The 23,544-nt window shown below is 34.3% G+C and overlaps 1 protein-coding gene across 3 annotated transcripts in view; it reads right to left on the reverse strand.

The window, feature by feature from the left end:
• The window catches only part of ARID2 (AT-rich interaction domain 2), a 170,524-nt gene extending 147,192 nt beyond the window's left edge, over nt 1-23,332 (reverse strand). For 2 of the 3 annotated variants that reach the window (XM_027093544.1, XM_027093543.1), the window contains exons 1-2: nt 22,831-23,314; nt 22,633-22,730 (exon numbers count right to left, since the gene is read on the reverse strand). In XM_027093544.1, the coding sequence (XP_026949345.1) occupies nt 22,633-22,730; nt 22,831-22,839 (107 nt within the window). In that variant the 5' untranslated portion in view covers nt 22,840-23,314. Of the gene's footprint in view, nt 1-22,632; nt 22,731-22,830 lie in introns of all 3 variants that reach the window. The other variant, XR_003430079.1, reaches the window with a different exon arrangement.
• Nucleotides 23,333-23,544: the final 212 nt, after the last annotated feature.

The following is a 23,544-nucleotide window of genomic DNA, read 5'->3' on the forward strand; positions in this document are numbered from 1 at the left end:
AAGCAATAAAAAAAGGGCAAAGATTTGAAAAATGCTACCTTGAAAGACTGATAACATATGGCATTACAACAAACAAATTATATTCTTTGTGAACTTACACAGAACATTCTTGTAGACTATCAGAAAATCTAAGAAGCTGGACTAAACCTACCCTGATTTAATGAAATGTCCTCAATGGTTGTTTTCCATATTAATAATTTCCTAATATATATCCAATTATTTATATTCTATGTTTTTCTCAAGAAAGGACTATGTATTATGTCAAAAGACAGTGTAAGCTTTCTGCCTATTTAGACTCCAGAAAAACAAAACTTGTGTTTCTTAAAGAGATCACTTTGTCAATGGAAATACAGTGACTATATTAGAAAAACTATTGCAGAGTAAATACGTTTCTCATTGAATGCCCTTACTAACGGTTAAGGAACCACATTGGCTATTCAAGTTCAAGAATATAAAAAAATCCACAAGTTAGAGGTCTAATTGAAATGCTTTCTCAAACTGCATTCAGATGACAACAGTAGGAAGAATTTGCAATGAAGTATTAATATTAAATAAAGCCTAATCCTACCAACACTCCATACTAAATATTTGCTAATTCACCTATCTGGGTTCATAACCTTCAGCTTTTAACACTAAAAACTTTAACAAAGTCTTCAAATTGTATTTAAGAAAGAACACTTTTCTGCACAGCCTACCTAATTAACAATGTGAAAATGCTGACTTAGGGATCTTTGTGAAGGAAACCAGTCCTTAGCCAATCATCCCAAACTCTGCAATGAAAGAGGACTAGATATTTCTTTAGGAGTTTCAACTCCTTTTCCTTGTAATAATGACACAGGGAAAGGAATGGGCTGAGCTTTTCTACTTAATTCGGGCTGCAGTTTGGAAGGCTGAAACCTCCCTGTTAGGCAGCAAAGGGAATATTCCTGAATTTTCTCTGAATATCAGAGACAGAGTTCCATATTTTACCAATGTTATAACCTCCTCTGCTCTTACAGGCAAAGGTAAACCCATGCCTTGGATGTTACAGGTAAGGAAGTTTAGGAAAAAATTAATGCCATTCAAAATGCTGGATTATTATTATTTGGGAATGCCTGTCCTCTATTTGTAGTCAGAATGTTGCTCAGTTACATATTTCTTCACACATTAACATGAGTTAGGGTAGAGGCAATTTTTACTAGCCCTAACTTTTGTGATCACTATTTAAGAATCACTCACAAATGGAGAAAATATAGAAATGTCCAAACCAAATCAAATCAGTTTAGTGTCAAAATAAGATTTCAAGTAACAGCAAAGCCCTTTCAGGAGATTTTTATTAAGATATGACCCTAAGCATATTCCACTAGACCATTTTCCTTACTCCCAAACACTCCTTCCAAAATAATCCACACATACTAGTCACACAAATGTGTGCCCAGGAATACCCAATATTAGAAAACAGACTCTAATAAAGAACTCTAAATGGATGTACAGCTGTCTTCAGTTCAGCTTGTTTTCATCGTAAGTGTATATACTTATCCACACTAGACCCTATTTCACATGATTTTGGAAAAACAGAAAGGAATAAAGATTGCTAAGTTACTGGAGCTAATAAACCGAAAAAAGAAAAAAGTGAACTTAGAAATGAAGTTGTAAAAAGTTCCTTCCAGCATAGAGACAGAATATAAACTGAATTAATAATCTACGTAAAATCCAAAATTCCACATGACTGTAAACTAATGATGGTGGACCTACACTCAAAAAAAAAAAAGTGTAGAGATACTACACATAGAAAATCCTAAAGAGGCCACCAGAAAACTGCTAGAGCTAATTAATGAATTTAGTAAAGTCACAGGATACAAAATTCCTATATACTATTCCTATATAGCATTCCTATATACTAACAACAAAAGATCAGAAGGAGAAATTAAGGAAACAATCCCATTTACCCTTGCAAAAAAAAAAAGAATAAAATAGCTAAGAATAAACCTACCTAAGGAGGAAAAAGACCTGTATGCAGAAAACTGTAAGATACTGATGAAAGAAATCAAAGACAACACAAACAGATGGAGAGATATACCATGTTCTTAGATTGGAAAACTCAATATTGTGAAAATGACAATACTACCCAAAGCAATCTACAGTTTCAATGCAATCCCTTATCAAATTACCAATGGCATTTTTCACAGAACTAAAACAAAAAATTTCATAATTTGTATGGAAACACAAAAGACCCCAAATAGCCAAAGCAATCTTGAGAAAGAAAAATGGAGCTGGAGGGATCAGGCTCCCTGACTTCAGACTATACTACAAAGCTACAGTAATCAAGACAGTATGGTACTGGCACAAAACAGAATGGAACAGCATAGAAAGCCCAGAGATTACACCCATGCACCAATGGTAACCTAATCTATGACAGAGGAGGCCAGAATTTACAATGGAGCAAAGACAGCCTCGTCAATAAGTGGTGCTGGGAAAACTGGACAGCTACATGGAAAAGAATGAAATTAGAATACTCCCTAACACCATACACAAAAATAAACTCAAAATGGATTAAAGACCTAAATGTAAGGCAAGACGCCATAAAACTCGTAGAGGAAAATATAGGCAGAACACTCTTTAACATAAATTGCAAGATCTTTTAGACCCACCTCCTAGAGTAATGAGAATAAAGACAAAAATAAACAGATGGGACCTACTGAAACTTAAAAGCTTTTGCACAGCAAAGGAAACCATAAGACGAAAAGTCAACCCTCAGAATGGGAGAAAATATTTGCAAACAAAGCAACTGACAGACGATTAATTTCCAAAATATACAAACAGCTCATGCAGCTCAATATCAAAAAAACAAACAACCCAATCAAAAAATGGGCTGAAGACCTAAATAAACATTTCTCCATAGAAGACATACAGGTGGCCAACAAACACATGAAAAGATGCTCAACATCACTAATTATTAGAGAAATGCAAATCAAAACTACAATGAGATATCACTTCACACCGGTCAGAATGGCAATCATCACAAAATCTACAAACAATAAATGCTGGAGAGGGTGTGGAGAAGAGGGAACACCGTTGCACCGTTGGTGGGAATGTAAACTGATACAGCCACTATGGAGAACAGTATGGAGTGTTCTTAAAATACTAAAAATAGAACTACCATATGACCCAGCAATCCCACTACTAGGCATATACCCAGAGAAAACCATAATTCAAAAAGGCACATGCACCCCAATGTTTACTGCAGCACTATTTACAATAGCCAGGACATGGAAACAACCTAAATGTCCATCAACAGAGGAATGGATGAAGAAAATGTGGTACATTATACAATGAAATATTACTCAGCCATAAAAAGGAATGAAATTGGGTCATTTGTAGAGACATGGATAGACCTAAAGACTGTCATACAGAGTGAAGTAAGTCAGAAAGAGAAGAACAAATATCGTATATTAACGCATATATGTGGAATCTGAAAAAATTGGTATACACAATTTTATTTACAAAGCAGAAATAGAGACAAAGACGTAGAAAACAGAGAAGAAATGTATGGATACCGAGGGGGAAAAGGGGGGAGTGGGTGGGATGAACTGGGAGATTGGGATTGACATATATACACTATTGATACTATGTATAAAACAGATGACTAATGAGAACCTGCTGTACAGCACAGGGAACTCTACTCAGTGCTCTGAGGTGATCTAAATGGGAAAGAAATCCAAAAAATAGGGAATACATGTATACATATGGCTGATTCACTCTGCTGTACAGTAGAAACTAAAACAACATTGTAAAGCAACTATAAACCAATAAAAATTTTTAAAAAAATAAAGTGCAGCAAAAATTGGTTTATCAAATTTTTTTTTTTTTTTTTTTTTTGCAGTACGCGGGCCTCTCACTGTTGTGGCCTCTCCCGTTGCAGAGCACAGGCTCCGGACGCACAGGCTCAGCGGCCATGGCTCACAGGCCCAGCCACTCTGCAGCATGTGGGATCTTCCTGGACCGGGGCACGGACCCGTGTCCCCTGCATCGGCAGGCAGACTCTCAACCACTGCGCCACCAGGGAAGCCCTGGTTTATCAAATTTGAAAACAACTGGAATTCTCTATTAACCTGCTCTTCTGTAAATTGACAGTCTGATAAAAACTGGTATTTATTACAATAACCTTAAAGATATTACTTACAAGATTCTGAAACACTTCTGAATATGACTTTCCTGTCTGTTACTTTTTAGGTAAAGTAAGAATTTTCTGAGGAAAACGAAAACACTAATTCAAAAAGACATATGCACCCTCATGTTCACTGCAGTATTATTTACAGTAGCCAAGACACAGAAACAACCTAAATGTCCATCAATGGATGAATGAATGGATAAAAGAAATGTGATATATATACCCATTATATACCCATTATATATATATATATCCATATCCATTTTATATATATATTCCTTTATATACATTCCATTTTTTATATATATACATACATATATATATATATATATATATAAAAAACGGAATATTATTCAGCCATAAAAAAGAATAAAATCTTGCCACGTATGACAACATGGATAGACCTCCAGGGCATTATGCTAAGTGAAATAAGTCAGACAGAAAAAGATAAATACCATATGATCTCACTTATATGTGGAATCAAACAAAAAAGAAAAAACAAAACCCAAGCTCATTGATACAGACAAAAGATTGGTGGTTGCCTCGGGGTGGGGGTGTGGTGGGGAATAGGTGAAGGGGGGTCAAAGGTACAAATTTCCAGTTATAAAATGGGTAAGTCATAGGGATGTAATGTACAGCATAGTTACTATAGTTAATAATACTGTATTTCATATTTGAAAGAAGCTAGGAGAGTAGATCTTGGAAGTTCTAATCAGAAGGGAAAAAAAGTCAACTATACATGAGAGAGATAAATTAGGAGTTTGGGATTAACAGATATACCCTACTATATATAAAACAGATAAACAACAAGGACATACTGCATAGCACAGGGAACTATATTCAATATCTTGTAATAACCTATAATGGAAAAGAGTCCGAAAAAGGACAGATAGATGGAGAGATAGATATAACTGAATCACTTTGTTGTACACCTGAAACTAACACAACATTGTAAATCAACTATACTTCAATAAAAAAATAAAGAAAATTTAAAAACCAACGATGTATGGTGACAGATGTTAACTGGACTTATTGTGGTGATCATTTTACAGTACATACAAATATTGAATCATTTACATTGTACACCCAAAACTAATATACAGTTAATATCAATTATACTTCAATTTTAAAAATGAAAAAAACAATTCAGATAATATTTTGTCTGAATACTCGATAAAAATAATATCCCATTTTCTGATCAAATTAGGCAGGTGTGTTTGCCATTCCTGCCACTACTTTCCCCTAACTCACATCTACACCAATGTAAGATTAATGTTCCCCAAACATCATTTTCATCAAGAATTTGTTCTGCTAAAACAATAACAACCAACGACAGAAATCTCACATCCTCACTATACATAGAATAATAAAGGTCAAACACCTTATCCTGATTTGAAAATCTTCTATGATCTGGTACCAATCTTTGGTCTCCATCTTACCTTCCATCAATCACATGCACAAACCCTGTGATTCAGCAAGGTTCATTTACAAAACTAATACACATTTGTGTATACCTTCATTTCCCACTTTCCTCATATCTAAAAAGTCCTCCATCTTCCTGTCCCCCTTTTTTTTTCCACCTGAATCCAACTAGCCTTTTTATGCAAAGCTCGAGGCCTCTAAAATAAGCTCCTCTCTACCCTCAAACCAAACTAATTTCCTTCTTTTCTGACTTCCGATGACCCTTTCCAGCACTCATTCATTGATTCCATTAGCCACACAGTAACTCTTACGCACTAATAAGCATTGTATTATGATGATGGGGGCCACAAAGATACATAAAACTAAGTCCCTAATCCTTGGGCTCACAGTGCTCTAAAGACAGACATGAAAAAGTCATTACAGCAGTGTTTATAATAGAGGTATAAATGGCGGGAAAGTGGGACCATAAAGAAGGATCACTTCAAGCCGTTTGAAAAGATAAGAAAAGGCTTTTTAGAGAAGGTGACATTTATGTTAAATTTCAAAGATGGGTAGGAGTATGTCAGGCACAGAAGTAGGGAAAGGAGTTCCAGGCAGAGAAAACAGCACATACAAAAGCAAAGAAAGGAGAAAAACTTGGCATGTTTAGAGAACTATAAATAGAAAAGTATGGCTGGAGTTCAGAGTACATTAAGTCTACCAACACTTACTGACTGTCCATTCACCAAACCTCAAAACAAATGAAAAAAAAAACCATAGTATCTCCTCAAAAAATGTGCAAGGATATGGTACCCAACTGATTAGCACAGTTAATTCAAACAAAAGAAGCAGTACTGAGCACTTACTTATAAAGCAGACACTGTGTTAGGTACCCAAGATAGAGAAATAAAGAGCATGGCTCCTGCTCTAATGGAGTTAACATTTTACTAAGAAAAGAGAGTCAGTTTACTGTAGATAGATTTTTAGGTTCAATCCTTATGACAAAAGACTAAGAGAAAACTAAGAAAAAATTATATTAATAATACTATTTTCCCCTTCTATTTTCTACATTTTACATAATGAGCGTGTGTTACTATACTATGATAATTAAGGAAAATAAAGTTTATAATTGGAAAAGTATGAAACTTGACAGCTGATAGGTTCCCAGTAAATGTCTGAGTAGGTATCTGCTAATTAAAGCCTGAAAAGTTTTAGATTTGGAACTTCAAATATCCAAAATATGGCTACTCACACCACCTCAAAAGCTATGAACCTTGCTGTTTCTTGAACACACCAAGCATGCCCCACTGCTGTTTGTAGACTCTTATCCCAGATATCCACCTGGTTTGCTCCTTCATCTTCCTTGGGTCTTTATTCAAATGCCATCCTCTTAGACTTTCCAGTCCACTCTATCTAAAGATGTAACACTCTCCCCATCCAAAAACTATCTCCTTTATCTGCTTTTTTTTTCTTGCACTTATTATTATCTAATATACCTGGTTTTACTTATTTGTTTTCTAATATACCTGGTTTTACTTATTTCTTTACTATGTCTCCTTTCCCTAGCTCCAACAGGGAAAGTTTTTTCTGTTTTCATTACTAATGTATGTCCAGTGCATAGAATAGTGTCTGAAAAATGATAAATGATCAGCCATTATTCACTGAATGAATAAAGGGCAGTAGTCTGCATATGGTTACACATTTGGTCTCTGGTGGCCAGAAGACCTGGATCAAATTCCAGCTCCACAACTTTGTAGTTGTGTGACCTTGTGCAAGTTAACTTAACTTCTCTAAATCTTAGTTTCCTTATCTATAAAATGATGATGTTGATATCAATCTTGCAGGATGGTTTTGAGGATTAGAATAATGCAGGTTGAGCAAAATGCCTGGAAAACAGTGAATGTTCAATATATGTTAGCTATTATGATGATGATAATGAACATTCCTGACGCCCAAAGTGCCTCCACTGAGTTATCACATCATTTCCAGTATCCAGTTCTTCAAAAACAATAGTTGTTTGCAAAATCCTTGGATCTTCACATGCTAGTCTGAACAAAACCAGTATTACTCTGGATCAACTCTTACCTTACACAAGATTCTCTTCTGTTTTAGCTTATAAAAAGAGATGGGTGTCTATTTCACCTAAAAAAAATTTTTAAGTGCTACATAAAATTGCTCAAAATGCCACATTTATCACAATGCTAATATACATTCTACTAGAACTGACTCTCGGTGCTTGTTTCATAGAACCGCACAAGAAAAGGTTAAGCTTAGGGCCACATCAATGGGATACTATACTACTAATTCTGTTTAGAATTTTTCAGTTCATTCAGAATTCCCCATATTAGATTCCCCATTAGCTGAGAGGCCCACCATACCCACCAGAGTTCATAAGAACCTCCCCATAGCAGGGGATCTGATTCAGTACAACTACAATGTATCAGTGTTGAATGAGGAGCTTTAAGAGGTAAATAAAAATAAATTTTTTTTTTAAGTACTTGGCCCCCAAGACTCTGGTGATAAAATAAGAGCAGCAAATTATAATTCACAAAACTAAACTCTAATTCTGACCCCATTACTTATCAGCAATGATACTTAAAGGCTTTTTTCCTCATCTATAAGATAGGATGATACCTATTTTGTAAAGCTGTAAAAATCCAGTGAGATGCATATTTGTAAAAATGAGCTATACTATATAAACTGTACTGCAGCAAACAAGTCTTCTGTAAAAAGATTTATTAAAAGATTTTTAAATAAAAAGCCACAATCCCACAACTACCCCAACCATTTTCATATTTTGCTAATATTCCCTTCAGGTGCTTCTCTTCACACACTTTTTTTTTTTTTCCCACACACTTTTTTTAATAAAGATGAAACCACGTGGAGTTCGAGGAAAACAATACAGTGTGCCTTTTTTAGAGCCAGATAGCCCAGGTTTGAATACTAGCTCCTAAAATTACTAACTGTGTGACCTTGGACAAGACTCTTAAACTCCTTTGTCCTGTTTTCTCTTCTTTAACATCAGGATAATAGTAACAGTACCTATGTGATTGGAGGTATGAAGAAGAAATGAGTTATTATAATCATTTGGTACAGTGCTTGGCACATGGCAAATTTCATAAACAGCTAAGAAAAAACAAAATTCTGCTTTTTAAAAACTTAAGATGATGTCATAAACCAAAAGTACATTATTATCTAAAGTATCATAGAAAGATTCTTTTAAAGATGTCTAGGTTACTTTACACTATTTTAAAAATAAATCTCCCTACCATTCCTTTGTCTAGATATTTTACAATGTATAATAGAATCCATCTATTGCTTCATACTTCCAGTAGAGGTCTCCATCTAAAAAATAATGTTATCAGACTGAAAACTTTAAATTAGTATTCCTGTTATTTAAAAAAAAAAATAGGGGCCAGCATTATCAAATATGCAAATTTAACTTTTTCCAAGAAAAACATTTAAAAATAAGGAATATCTGAAGAAAAAGTGACTTTTCCCAGTGATTGTTATATTTTGCTGTGGGTTCTCCAATAATACTCACCTCTCTTATAAACATAATCCTCTGGACAGGAAAGGGAAAGAGATATGACTGTTGGATACAAATGATAAATCATGCGCTTATTTATCACTGCTACTGGCCAACAATTTAATACCTACGCCTCAGAGATGGTATAAGTCAGTAAAGTCATCTTAAAGTAAAAGTAAAGGTCATGTTTTGTAGTAGCAAAGAAATCTCAACAATTTTCCACATTTATTCCTTTTAAATCACAACAGAGTAGCTAGAGTAATAAAGGCAGCTCTGAATTGGCTTCTACATTCCCCCTCCTATCATTCAGTAATAGTGACCTAAGACAAGTCAATTATCCTTATGCAGGTCCACCAGAAAAAATATCCTTATTTCTAGCCTACCAAAAAGCCTGGGGCTAGACCACCTTCTTAAGAGCCCTTCTAGTTAAGAATGATGATGCTATGAATTGATAGGTTCAGTAGTCATATCCAACTGTTGCTAAGTACATACTTCCTGCTCCTATCTTTAGGAATCTAAATTTTCAGGCTCCATAAGCTATATTACTAGGTCTCTATAAAACATCAAATTTGCATATAATATTTAATGTCTACCACAGCTTAGCTCCTGAAACGTGTAAGACTTAAATGTGTAAGGTAAATATCTATAAGATCTGGTATGACCAAAAACTGACCAAGAAATTACCAAGCAATTTGCTTAAAGCTAATAAATAGTGCTGCATGTGTGCACACGTACACACGCATCCACTTAAACTAACCCCCAGAGTTTATAAACAGGGGGATAAAGAAGGAGGAATGTTCTAAGCAACTCTCAGAATTAGCAAGACTTTAATAGCCAAATTATATCTAATTCTGAGGATCAAATATACAATGTAAAAACATAACACATTTGATTTAGTGATAATGGATTTGAATGGATAGACCCAAACATTTAATATTTCTGGTTGTAACTAAAGCATGAATTTGCTTTTCATCTCCACAGGGTAGATAACCTATAAAGACGACTTTTAAATAAAGACAATTACTTCTCACCTTGAGAAGATAAAAATCAAACAACTATCAAATCGTAGTTTATCCTAGTCTTAATAACATAAAAATCAAGCAATGAATTAAAAACAAAAACAAAATTATTGCCTTGTTTTTGTATAACCAGTGATGCAATGGCCAGCAAAGAATGAAATAGTAAAGAGCTCTTAATGGACAGATAGACAAAGGTAATTTTCCTCCAAAGTTATCATATAGCATTTTAGCTGATTTTTATTTATATATTAAATTCCTAGAAGATGAGAAATATTCACATTCAACCATAAGTGGCAAAATAAGATTTAAAATTTTTAATAATCAGTATTAGTTCCTCTTGAACACTGATAATAATCACAGATTTTAAAAAATTAAAGTCAAACACTAGTAGATAAACATATGAAGGATATCACTAAATCTGACTTTTAAGTCTAACAGTATTATTCATTCCATAAACAGATATAGAAATACTATGTTAATAGAACATACAGAGCTAAGACTGCATCAAGAGCACACAGCAGGCAGTGTCCTACTCAATGAGGAAATGATAGAAACATCCAACTAAGGTCAGCATCAAGGCAAGGAAAAGATGCCCTAGTCTCCCTAACTATTTCAGAGTGGCCAATACAATCAGACAAAAGAAAATGATTAAAGGTGTAAAATTTAGAAAAGAAGTAAAGTTATCCCCATTTGCAGATGACATACTAGTATGTCTAAAAAAATTTTTAATCAATGATAAAACTAATACAAGTGGCAAAACAATTAAGGTGCCAGATTACAATATAAAAAATCAGTAACTTTCATATAAATGATAATTAGAAGATATAATGGAAGAGAAAACCAAATTTACAATAGCAAGAAAATTGATAATATACTTAAGAATAAATTTAAGAAATGTCAAAAACCTGTAAAATGGGCTTCCCTGGTGGCGCAGTGGTTGAGAGTCTGCCTGCCAATGCAGGGGACATGGGTTCGAGCCCTGGTCTGGGAAGATCCCACATGCCACGGAGCAACTGGGCCCGTGAGCCACAACTACTGAGCCTGCGCGTCTGGAGCCTGTGCTCCGCAGCAAGTGAGGCTGCGACAGTGAGAGGCCCGCGCACCACGATGAAGAGTGGCCCCCGCTTGCCACAACTAGAGAAAGCCCTCACACAGAAACGAAGACCCAACACAGACAAAAATAAATTAATTAATTAATTAATTAAAAAAAAAAAAACCTGTAAAAGGAAAACTTTAGACTCTTGAATGACACAAAAAGATTGAATAGAAGACTCATTTTTCTTGGTGAGGTAAACTCAGTATCATCATGTCCATTCTCCTAAGGTAATTGTTTTTAATTTAATGCAATCCCCACTCAAAAAAAAAAAAGAAAGAAAAAGCTTTTTTCTGAAACTACAACAAATTAATGCTAAAGTTCATATGGAAAAAAACCATAAACAAATACCCAAGAAAACCTTGTAAAAAAAGAACTATGAGATGGGAATGGCACTACCAAATATTAAAACATGCTATATAAAGCCACAATAATTACAATATAGTGACATACCATTTCTTAACCTACCAGATCGATAAAACTTCAAAAGCTTGACAAACACATGGTAAGGCTACGGGAAACAGGTACCTTCATATACTGCTGATGGGAATGCAAAATAGTTCTCTCCTACTTGGAGAGAATCTGGTGGGAATTGGGCAGAATTTAATCAAATACATATGCCTTTATTATTTGATTATTGCATCAATCCCCACTTTAGTGATTTACTCTGAAGATACATCTCCAAAAATTTGAAAATTGGTTTGCATAAGGCTACTAGATTTGCAGATTATTCATGTGACATTATTTGTTATTGTAAAATACTGGGAAAAGCCTAAGTCATTATGTAGGAGACTGGATGAATAAAGTAGGATATATCCACACAATGGAATACTATGCAGCTGTTAAAAAAAAAGGAATTTTATGAACTTACTTAGAGTGATAGGCAAGATATTGGGCTGGCCAAAAAGTTCCTTTGGGTTTTTCCGTAACATCATATAAAAACCCGCACAAACCAATATATTAAATTTCATTTTGGCCAACCCAATATATTAAATGAAAGAAAGCAAAATAAAAAAATAGTGTGCATTCTTAATGTTAAGATGGGGAACTAAAAATGCATGTATATATCTCCTTATTTTTACAAAACAAAAGAAAAACAAAAAAACAGGAAGGATAACCAGCAACTATTGGTTACCAAAAGAGCATGGGTAGGAATGGGGCAGAAGTGACAGGGAAGAAAAGAGGGTAGAGGGTAAACTCCAAGCATATCTTTGCTTAAATTTTGATTTTAGAATCCTAAGGGTTTTATATATTCATAAATAAAATTAAAGGAATAAATAAAGGGGAAAACACAAAATTGAATACAAATGGAGAAAATGTGAACTTCACTGTTTTAAGTGAATAACAATACCCAGAAAAATAGAATCCAGTCACTGTGAACCTTTTTTAACACAATTATTTACAGATATAAAGTCAGTCTGAACACAAAAAGAAATGCAAACAAATTTGTAACTCTACTTGGCGGGCTTGTTATTTGTAGTGGTATGGGTATAACAATTCTGAAACTATTCTCTATGTGTTACAAAACTAACAAGATAAGTAAATACACTGGTGTTAGGAATTAGGATTCTCAATGCAGTTAAAGGGAGATACATGGAATGGAAGAAGGCAAGAGAAAACGTGTGTGGGTTGTAATTAGAGATATCAGTATAGCCTTATGATTTTCAAGGTGTGTATATTCATATTTAAAATAAGTAAACTTCCTAGCTCTGTCCTCTGAAAGGGCCCAGAAGAAAAGATAACCCAATAACAATGGGTACCTCTACCACCCAGATTTGGTTTCTATATACCATTCCACACTAAAAGGAACCAGGACTTCTTGAAGAAATAGCTGATGCTACATCAGGGAAGGCAAAACACAAGTTGACTCTAGAAGATCTTATTTTGTCAGAAGGCAAGAAAGAGCTCAAAAATAATAGTAACTTGATAAAAATACACAGAAGGCAGCTTGAAAGGGCTCCTCCTGGCCAAACTGAAGCAGCAAAATGCATAACTGCAATAGATTTTAATCCATTGTATAATATAAAAATCTAATAAAAAATAAAAATATTTTCCATATCGTAGATTGCCAACTAATAAGATGTAGAAGAAATGATAAAATTAGAAAATAAACATCATACAGCCATCATAATAACTGAATGAGGCAAGAATCATCAATGGATATTAAAACCACTGGGTAAAAGTTTGATGGTGAGCAAGATATTTACAGTCTCAAAGTATGTCTCCACGGGTCACTTGCTAATTACAAAACAGAAAATGGAAACTTTACAATGGAGAAACCAGGAGGACACCACCTTAACCAAAGTTAATGTCAGCAATAATGGGACAAAGTGACATCACATACCTCCTGCCAAAAATACTTAACCTAAATCTAATCCTGAAAAAAAACCTCAGAAAAATCCAAATTTTATAGCACAGTTGACCCATACTCTTCAAAAATGGTAGTATCACAAAAGACTGAAGAACTACAGATAACTAAATGTGATACAAGATCACAGATTAGGGATGGTTGGGTATGACAGCTATAAGACATCTTTGGGGCAACTGGTAAAATTTGAATAAGATCTGTATATAATACAGATAATATGATTATATTCATGTTAAGTTTTCTGAATTTAATTATTTTACTATTGTTACATAAGAGAATGTTTTTATTCTTAAGTAATATACACTTACATTTAGGAGGAAAGGGCATTATAACTGTAATGACAGCAAATGATTAAACAATAGTAATAATAATTATAATAATGTGTATATATATATATATATATACACACCATCACATATAAAAAGGAAAACACAAAACAAATGTGGTAAAATAACAACTGGTCAATATAAATGAAGTGTAAACAAGACTTCACATACAGAAAGCGAAAAAAGGATTTAACAATTCTGGACTTCCCTGGTGACGCAGTGGTTAAGAATCCACCTGCCAATGCAGGGGACACGGGTTCGAGCCCTGGCCCAGGAAGATCCCACATGCCTCGGAGCAACTAAGCCCGTGCGCCACAACTACTGAGCCTGTGCTCTAGAGCCTGCGAGCCACAACTACTGAGCCCACGAGCCGCAACTACTGAAGCCCGCGTGCCTAGAGCCTGTGCTCCGCAACAAGAGAAGCCACAACAATGAGAAGCCCGCACACCGCAATGAGGAATAGCCTCTGCTCACCGCAAATAGAGAAAACCCACGCAAAGCAATGAAGACCTAAACGCAGCCAAAAATCAATCAATCAATCAATAAAATTTTAAAAAAAAGATTTAACAATTCTGAAGAAAGAAAACATAGGAAGGAAAAAAAATGATAGGTTTATCATTTCTCTCTCAACCAGATTTTTTACTACTAAATTAATACATCGCAATGTGGGGCTACCTGGCAAAAACTACTCAAAAATTCAGAAGTTTGACTTTTTAATGGTGTAAACTAAAAAGATTATACCAAACCACTTAAGCACTCTTGACCTATTACTTGTGAGTGCACTTGGAGGTACAGCCTGCTTAGGTACTAAATACTGTTTATGAAGTACTAAATGGTCTGATCTGTGCTCAAGTACATTGAAAATTCACTTAACCTATGAACCATTATGGAAAGTGTGATCAACTTGGGCATTATTACTGACACATTTAAATTCAACCCCACCTCTAAACTACAACAGGTTAGGACCCCTAACTATGGTCTCTGCTTTGTCTTGTTTTAATGGAAGAATGTTCCTACTGACCTCATATATGTTTATATTAACCTTTTATTTATTTAAAATAACCAGTGGGCTAGGAGAGGAGCAAAAACAAATTTCATTTGAAAACACGTCACCATGAAAGATGTGTATATTATAATTATATAATAAACATCATCTCTGTGCACAGAGCAGCTGACCACTGAACAATTTACCAAGTACAATAGTTAAGAACTCAGAAAGAAAGAATTAAAGATACTTGCCATGTATCCCATTAAGATGTATATTAAAATAATACATTCTTGTACAACTTTATTCAAATCCTACTTCATAAAAAGCAATGCTTTGGCTTGGTCCCATTACACAGTAATGAAAAAACTCATTTACTGAAAGAAGCAAAAGATAAACATACTAGGGCATGGAATATACCTGAAGATATTTAACAACTGTGGATAATGGAGGGTTATGTATAAAACAAAGCTTTGTGAAATGTAAAGCAGGTCTATCACCAGGGAAAAGAATGGAAAGGTAAAGGGGAGAAAGTGTGGCTTGAAAATATATAAAATAAACCTTACCAAGTGGCAATTATGGCTGACACTTAAGATTGAAAGCTGGATAATAACCTACAGCCTTTTTTGGTTTTTTTTAGTAGCCCCTATGCTCCAGAAGAAAAGAGTCTGAGTGGTGTAAAGAAATTCTTTTCTAAGTGTTATTTTTTCTGAGATTAAATAACATCAATTACTTCTGAAATCTGAAATGATAAAAATAAAATCTTACATATGAAAAGTTTGAAACATGAAGATAAAGTGCATTAAACAAAACAAGCTATTGTTAGTATTGTTATTTTTAAAGGAATTTATACATGTTCATTTATAAATGAACATGTATATTTATATTGAATATATTTATATTTATATATAAATATATTTATATTTATAAATGAACTCCCCTAAGCAGTACTGAGATAGACCAACAAAATCCTCACAAAGAGAAAAAGTGGTCAGTAAATTCAATAAAATAAATGGCATTCCATTTGGAAAATATTATAAAGTTTTATTTAAAAACAAAACCTAGATATTAAGAAATTTTATTTTTAATTGATTTTTTAAAATCCAAATTACTATGCAAATAGTTATGATAAGCTCAAATTGGTAGTTCATTTACCCCTTTTTTTCCCCCTTAAGAGGAGCCCTTGTTATCTTCTCTAGAGCCCAGAAACAAAGTAGGGTGTGTCCACGCTCTGCTTAGAGATGACAGGTGCAGCTTGAGCAGGTGCCCCTAGACCAGATGTCACCTAGAGGTTTTGCTCTGGATGCAGCCCTGGCCAACATGTTCATGCCAAGTTAAACCAGTTATCTCAGCAACTCAACTGGTTTAATTCCAACACTTAGATCAGCTGTTCTCAAACTTCAGTGTACTTAAGAATCACCTGGGGCACACTTTAAAAAAATACAGTTTTAGACCATTAAGTCATAAAACCACTGATCAATCTTAGCACCACTAAAACAGAACAACTAAACATTATATGCCTCATAATCTGATGAAAAGCACAGCACTACCTATTAAAGTACACCTAAAATACTAAACTTGAATTTTTTCAATCTTTAAATCTAATAGATTTTAGGAAATAGATACAGGGGATAGAGGAACAAGTTAACTGACACTAGAAGGAAGCAGTCAACCAAATCTAGAATTTAGGGCATTCTAAAGGACAACTGACCCCACCACTTCAATAAATCAGTGGCATGATAGGAAATGGGAGCTGTTAAGAGACTAATGGGATAAAAGAGCCAAAACAAGAGATTCAGCCTCACCATAAAATTCTCTTGCAGTAAGATGGGGTGGACCTGCAAACACTAACTTAGATATTAATGGAAATATGAATCTATCATTTGGGGACAATAATTCATAATGCAGTATCTATTCCTACATATCACCAAGAGATTCCAGTTCCAGCCATAGATCACTGCAATATACTTAGTCACAGGGTATATATCTTGTAGAAAAGAATTAACTTTGAATTCACAGCATAATGAATACTCAAAAAGTATCCAAGCACAAGTGATATTTTTTAATGTTTGAAACAAAAAATTGTATGTTAGACTCTATTTTAATAACACAATTCCTGGAAAGTGCAATAAAATTCATAGAAAATCTGAACGCTACTGAGAGTGACAATTTGCTGTAAACCATCTCTTTATTCCAGGTCCCCCAAAAGTTTTATATCCTAAGTGAATCCATTAATAACCTTTATGATAGGTAACCAATACTAGTATCAATCACCATATATACATTTTTGTGTACTTCTGAATAAAAAGAATCAACCTGCCTATTTCCTGAGCTCTACTATGGATAACTGAACTAACCATATTATTTACATTTATTTTAAATTCAAAAGCCAATACTTTTGCTTTTCATAACAATTATGCTTATAATTTCAAACCATAAAATATTTGATGACAATCTTTAATTCTAACATCTCCATTTTTATCTCCAGTAAGTTTGGTCCTTATACCAAGATCTACTTCTAAACAGCTTTCCCTAAAATCAAAATTCATGATTATGACCTATGTTTTTAAAATGGTAGAACTGAAACAAATACAGATTTTAGCATGACTATCATATTTCAACAACAGTAATTACTATTCTGCAAAACAATGTGACCAATGATTTGGCTACCTTTCTCTTCCTGGCAATGAACACAAGATAATTTTAATGTCCCCTATTCGAACAACTATTTAAGTATTACCAATATAATTCTGCACAGCAATTGATAAAGATAAGCAAATAATAGCACCATAAAAATCATTTAAATCTGTATATATATCTATATAAATATACACAGTTACCTCTCATTTTCCATATTTAAAATTTTTCTTCCTTTACCCTCATTTCTTCTAGCTCAGGGTTTCCCAAACTGTGCTCCACAGAACTTAGTAGATGTTCCGCCAACATTCCCCTGCGATGTACGGTAGTGTTTGGGAACCATCATTTACCATAGGTGGAGGGAGGGAGGTAATAAACAGTGTTTCTCCAAATTGTCTTGAGATCCACAACTCACACTAACAAAATACAGTCTCTACGAAGTCCTTCAATGAAGTAACACAAATTTATTGTTATTACTCAAATTCATTTAGCCTTTTTTCAGGGAAACATATTGACATTTCAGGAAAACAAATGCTTCATACAGCACAAATTGGGAATCTCCACTCTAACTGATCCTGAATACCCAGGAGTGTGGTGACGATGGTGGTGCCAGATGAAAGCAGTAGAAAGAGATCCACCCCCATGTGTCCTCTACTTCCTAATTCAAACAAACCCTACATTTACTAGCAAACTTGAGGAGGGACTGTACAACTCTGGAAAATGCCCAATAAGCAGCCTTCCCCCAAATAATAATGAAAAAAACTCTAAATACTTCACCTAAAAACATGCAGTATTGAGTACTTACTCACTGACTAATGCACCTAAATTCCAGTGAATTAAAATGTTTGTTTTTCCTTCCTTTTCCAACTTCCAATATCATTTCATTTCAGATTATAAAATATTCACAGACGTGATATACTTCTCTATCAGTCATAGTGGATTTTACACACAACCAACTGAAAATACTAAATCAACAACAGAGAAGAGGTAGGATTATAAGAGTGCTCCTCTTTAGACGCAGACAATTTTAGTTGACAGCTAAGGCAGAAAATTTAAATGCAAAAAAGCATATAAACACTTCTGGGAGTTACAGTTAAGTTCTTAGTTTGCGTCCTCAGTGAAAACTATCCACCCTGGAAAGAGTTAGATTTATTTCTACTTGAGGGCAAATTTAAGCTATTTAAAACATGGTTTCTAAGACACAACACTAACCTAGCTGAGGTCTCATAAGTCTTTCAACTTTTTCTACTTTCCACTCCTCCTTTCAACAAGTTTGCACACCCTCTAAACTGTAACAGAATATCAAAATCAGGTTTGTTCAAAATGAAAGGTTACAGTTTACAAAATTAATTTTAAAATGCATATACGAATAATTTATTTAGATACAATTTTTCTTCCAGTCTTCATATTACTTTTATTTTCCTTCCTTAAATAAGGAGAGCAATCTCCATTTATCAATTCTGTTGATACACAAACTCAATGTATTACTTTATTTACTTATTTATTACAATTTTAAAGCATTCTTTCATTTAACCTCAAGTGATTCATAAAAGGCTTTCTCTTAAAAAAAGTGACCTACATGGTAGACACTAACCACCCAGCACACAAGTGTATTCATTCTATTTACCTGATAAATATAAACTTTAATTGGTATAACTTAAGGCAGGGCTTCATCCACCAAGGGGGGAAAAAAATAAATAAATTCACAATGAAACTGAAAATTCACTATAGCGGGTACAATTCTACAATTAAGTTTCTGACTATTCCAAAGGTAGGTACATGTAAAAAAATCATTTTATAAGAAAATCAGTAACATACAGTGTTGTACAACAAATTTTAAGTCCAAGGTATTTCACCTCTTTTTCAAAAATCAAGTTTTATAATGGAAACATCAACTTAACCTTGACTATAGCTGTACTATTGGCATCAGTAAGCTAAAACAAAATTCTTCAACTAAGTATTTGAAATATTTACCTAAATCTTCATACCAAGGCTTCAAATTCTTAACAAAAAGTAAGAGGAGTAAATTGTCCCCAATCTTAGTACCAAAACAAAATGAAAATATAAAATTAACTGAGTAAATATGGAACACACTGGGTATAAACACACTCAGGCATAAATTTAACCATAAGTAATTTCCAATTATATTTTAATTTCTTAAAATCACTTTGACTAACAAAGTGAATTCATAATAGACTGATTAAATATTACTGAACACATATCAAGAATACAACTTTTTTTCCAATTAACAAATGCCCCTAAAGCCATTTAGATACTTTTCCACTTTAACTTCTTCATCTACAAAATGTGGGAAATTATTAACTTATCCTTTTATACTTATAAAGGTATTCTAATAATGAACATCTGTGGAATATATTGTGATGTACATGCCAAGAATGGAACTAACTGAAAACAAAATACATAGACATAATAGATGAGTAATATGCAAGCTTTAAATATAGTACTTTTACACATTATCAGTAGGCACTTTTATTTTAAAAAATTAACTGTCAATGTTAAAACAAATAATCAATTGCATTTTCAATTTTAGACTTTGAGAAATTTTTGTAGACAATCTACAACTGAATAAGAGTATGTCTGACACAATCAAACTAACTTTTGGCAGACCACTAAACTCAAGTCTCTGTATTTGATGTCTATGTCTGTTACAATGGCCAGCATATTAGTTTGCTCTTCTTTATTTAAATGTCTGCAATATCATGAAAATATATCATAAAATACCAGGCTAACAGCTACCTATCTAACTACAGAGGAATGTCAGCAAATTTTAAACTTCTAAACAAGAACACATGTAATGACAGTCTTACAGTAAGTCAAATGAAACAGCAGTTCATTTTAAAAAAAAAATTAGTCCACCTGTGATTTATAAAACACACTGCATTATCTACTCAGCAGAAACCATGATACTCAATTTGACATATCAAAGAAGGAACTTACAAAGTCACTTGATTACTGTTGGTTACTATGAAGAGGCACTCATGGTTAAGTAACAGAATTACTGTGAAAGTTTGGCATCCTGTCTGCCAGTTAAGATTTTTCAAAGGAAGATGTAAAACCCATCATAATACATGTCCTCTTACTGTGCAATATTACACCACTATGGAAAAAAATCTTCCAAGGTTGGTAGTACCCAATTTTTGACCAGCATATTTCTTTTGTATTTCTTTACAAGCCATGCAAATCTTCACATGGTTTTATTTTCCAAAACAAATACTTCAACTTTTTTCCTAGTAGCCTAGCTACAACCCTACAAAAACAAACCTGGAGAGTGACATATGGAGGAAAAACAAGTTTAGCTAAGGACATAGTTCAAAATGTAGCTTCTAATAAGAGCATAAAACTCAAACTGACCCGAGAACAATATAGAGTTGTGAACAATCCTGAAACTACATAGTTAAAAACAGTATCATCAATGGATGATAGATCCCAAGATAGAAATCACAACTGGAAAAACAATATTTATGTAACTTATAATAAACTGGGAGTCTAGCCATTTGATTATGCTAAAGCTCTGTTAGTATGAATGTAAACTCTTCAGAAAAACACACATCCCATGAAACATATATATCATACAGTACCTTCTGGATATTAAAATCAATCAATCAATCATCCAATAAATATCAGGCATAACTTAACATGTATTTTAAACGGTCTAAAATCCAAATGGTTCAAATTGATTACCAGAAAACCAGGACATGTATTAACAGTATTCCCCTCAATATTATAAATGAAAATGAGCAAATAAGTATCACCATAAATAAAAAATTTTCTACTTCTCACCACATTACTAAATCAACAATTTTGAAGGTTAATTTTGTTTTACTTTGTGTTTTGTTTCAGTCTTTTATTTTAAAATGCACTCTGACACATGCCATCACACTCTCACAAGAGATAACAACTAACCATATTTATTATTTTCTAGACTTCTGTGTAACTCAGTAACTACTCACAAAGTTCTGCAAACTCTTCAGCTTCAAGCCTGAAGTCAATCTAAGATAGCCAACAGAAAGTACACCTGTGCAATTACTGCATTTCCTATTCCAGAATGCTGAACATAACACAGAATATGTACATCTGGATATTGCATTTGGAGCAATGATAAATGCCACTCAAATTATGTAGAAGCCACATTACCTAAAAGGCCATCCTATAACATCATTATTAAAAAGCAATAAATATGAAGAGCATTATTTTAGTTTTAAATAACAAACACCAACCAAAGAGCCTTTATGGGTAAGTAAAATAAATATTAAAAATAAAAGATGACCTCATAAGAAATTACAATATAAAAATATTCCTAGGAGAAAAACTGAGAAAAAATTAAGGCTGAATCACAAAATATATATCTAAACTGTATCACATGCCAACTAAATAAGAAATTTACTTTGTCAAATAAATAGTCAAAATAGAAGGGGAAGAATGAAAGAAAATCCAAATCAAAGTATTCTATTTTGTAGTATCCCTAATTTTCCTAAATAGATAACAATCCTATTAAAGCTTTTTAAGTCATTCAAAAAATTCAAAAAAAAATATTTATATATATATTTATATATATATATATATATATTTTAAAAACAATCCTGGTCACTTAAGGCACCAACATGCTATGCTATGCAGAAATATTCTACTGAAAAACTACTCAGTGACACGGTTCCACACAGAGGTTTCATTTTTTTAAAAAATCTTAAAGTCAGAATTTTAAAAGGCAAAGGAGTTTCCAAAACAAAGAAAAAAATTTCCCAAGGGATACAAAGTTTCATTAACTATCTTAACTCTTACTAAGCATCACCCTTCTGCCCCTCTGTGGATATCAGACAATCAATAACAATGTCACCAAAGAATGTTTACCAAGATGGGGGTGGGGTGTCACCTGTAATGATTCTGTATGAAAAATGTAAACAATCCTAAAATAGGTGAGGAAAACTTTCACCTTATTATAATCTCACTTTACGGATAATGTTTCTCAGACTGAAATTAACAGAAGTTTAGACTGGTGTGCAAGGTTTGTTTCTTGTTTGGGGATTTTTTTTTCTTTTTGCTGAAACAAATCTCCCCGTAAGTCCCTTATTCCCAAACACTGTTGGAAGAGTCACTACTACTCACCGCAAGTAATACTGTTTTAAAGCAAAGGCAGCGTTAGAACAACTTCTGGGAAAGTTGAACTCTTCAACAATTTCTCCCCACTGATTCTTCTCAGAAACCTGTTAAAAACACAGCCACACTTGTCTGAACGTGCACAATTCAAGAAAACTCTAACCTAACTCTGAAATAAATACCCATTCTACAGAGATCTGCAGATACCTCAGGCATCAGTGGGTGATTCGGCTCGATCCGTAAGAGTAACTAAGCAAGGGCTGCTTGAATCACCGTGTTTTCACCAGAGAGCCCAGTATTTAAGAGCACTTGTTTTGTTTGGGGGGGCGGGGGTGGTTGGTGGGTTTGTTTTGTTTTTGAAGCCCGGACAATAACCAATCGCAAGTCCCTCTGTCGCCCCCTTTTAAATCTCAACGCGGTCCGTTTACACTAAAAAAAAAAAAAAAAAGTTCAAAAGGATCAATACTGTTCCGGAGAGCGACGTCCGCAGGTTCTGGGGGGGTCGGGGCCGGGGCCGATTCCGATCCCTCTCCCAGATCTATCCATCTCCATAGGCCCTTCTTTGAGGCCTACAGCTTCTGCCTAGCCTTGAAGCCTAAGATGGCTATTTGGAGACAGGTCCTGGTTTCTTTTGTTAGCTGTATAAACCGAGAGCGAAGGGGCCGAGGCTGTGCCCCCGGCTGCCGGGATCATTTCGCAGCCGATTATCGATGTTAAACCTGCCCGCGCTAATTTTGAGTTGCACGAAAACTGCTCTCAGAGTCTGTGTGTCTCTGTGTCTCCGCCTGTGCTAGAGCGGCAGCGGCGGCAGAGCTGACTCGCGAGCGAGCGGGCGGGCGCGGGCGCGGGGCGGGCGCGGGGCTCGGGCGGGCGCCCCGCACGCCCGCACTCCCCGCCGCGGCGCTCAGACCCCGCCGGGCC

The sequence above is a fragment of the Aethalodelphis obliquidens genome, unplaced genomic scaffold (assembly GCF_003676395.1).
Source record: "Aethalodelphis obliquidens isolate GAN/ISIS:26980383/991018 unplaced genomic scaffold, ASM367639v1 scaffold84, whole genome shotgun sequence".
In the NCBI taxonomy this organism is placed as follows: Eukaryota; Metazoa; Chordata; class Mammalia; order Artiodactyla; family Delphinidae; genus Aethalodelphis; species Aethalodelphis obliquidens.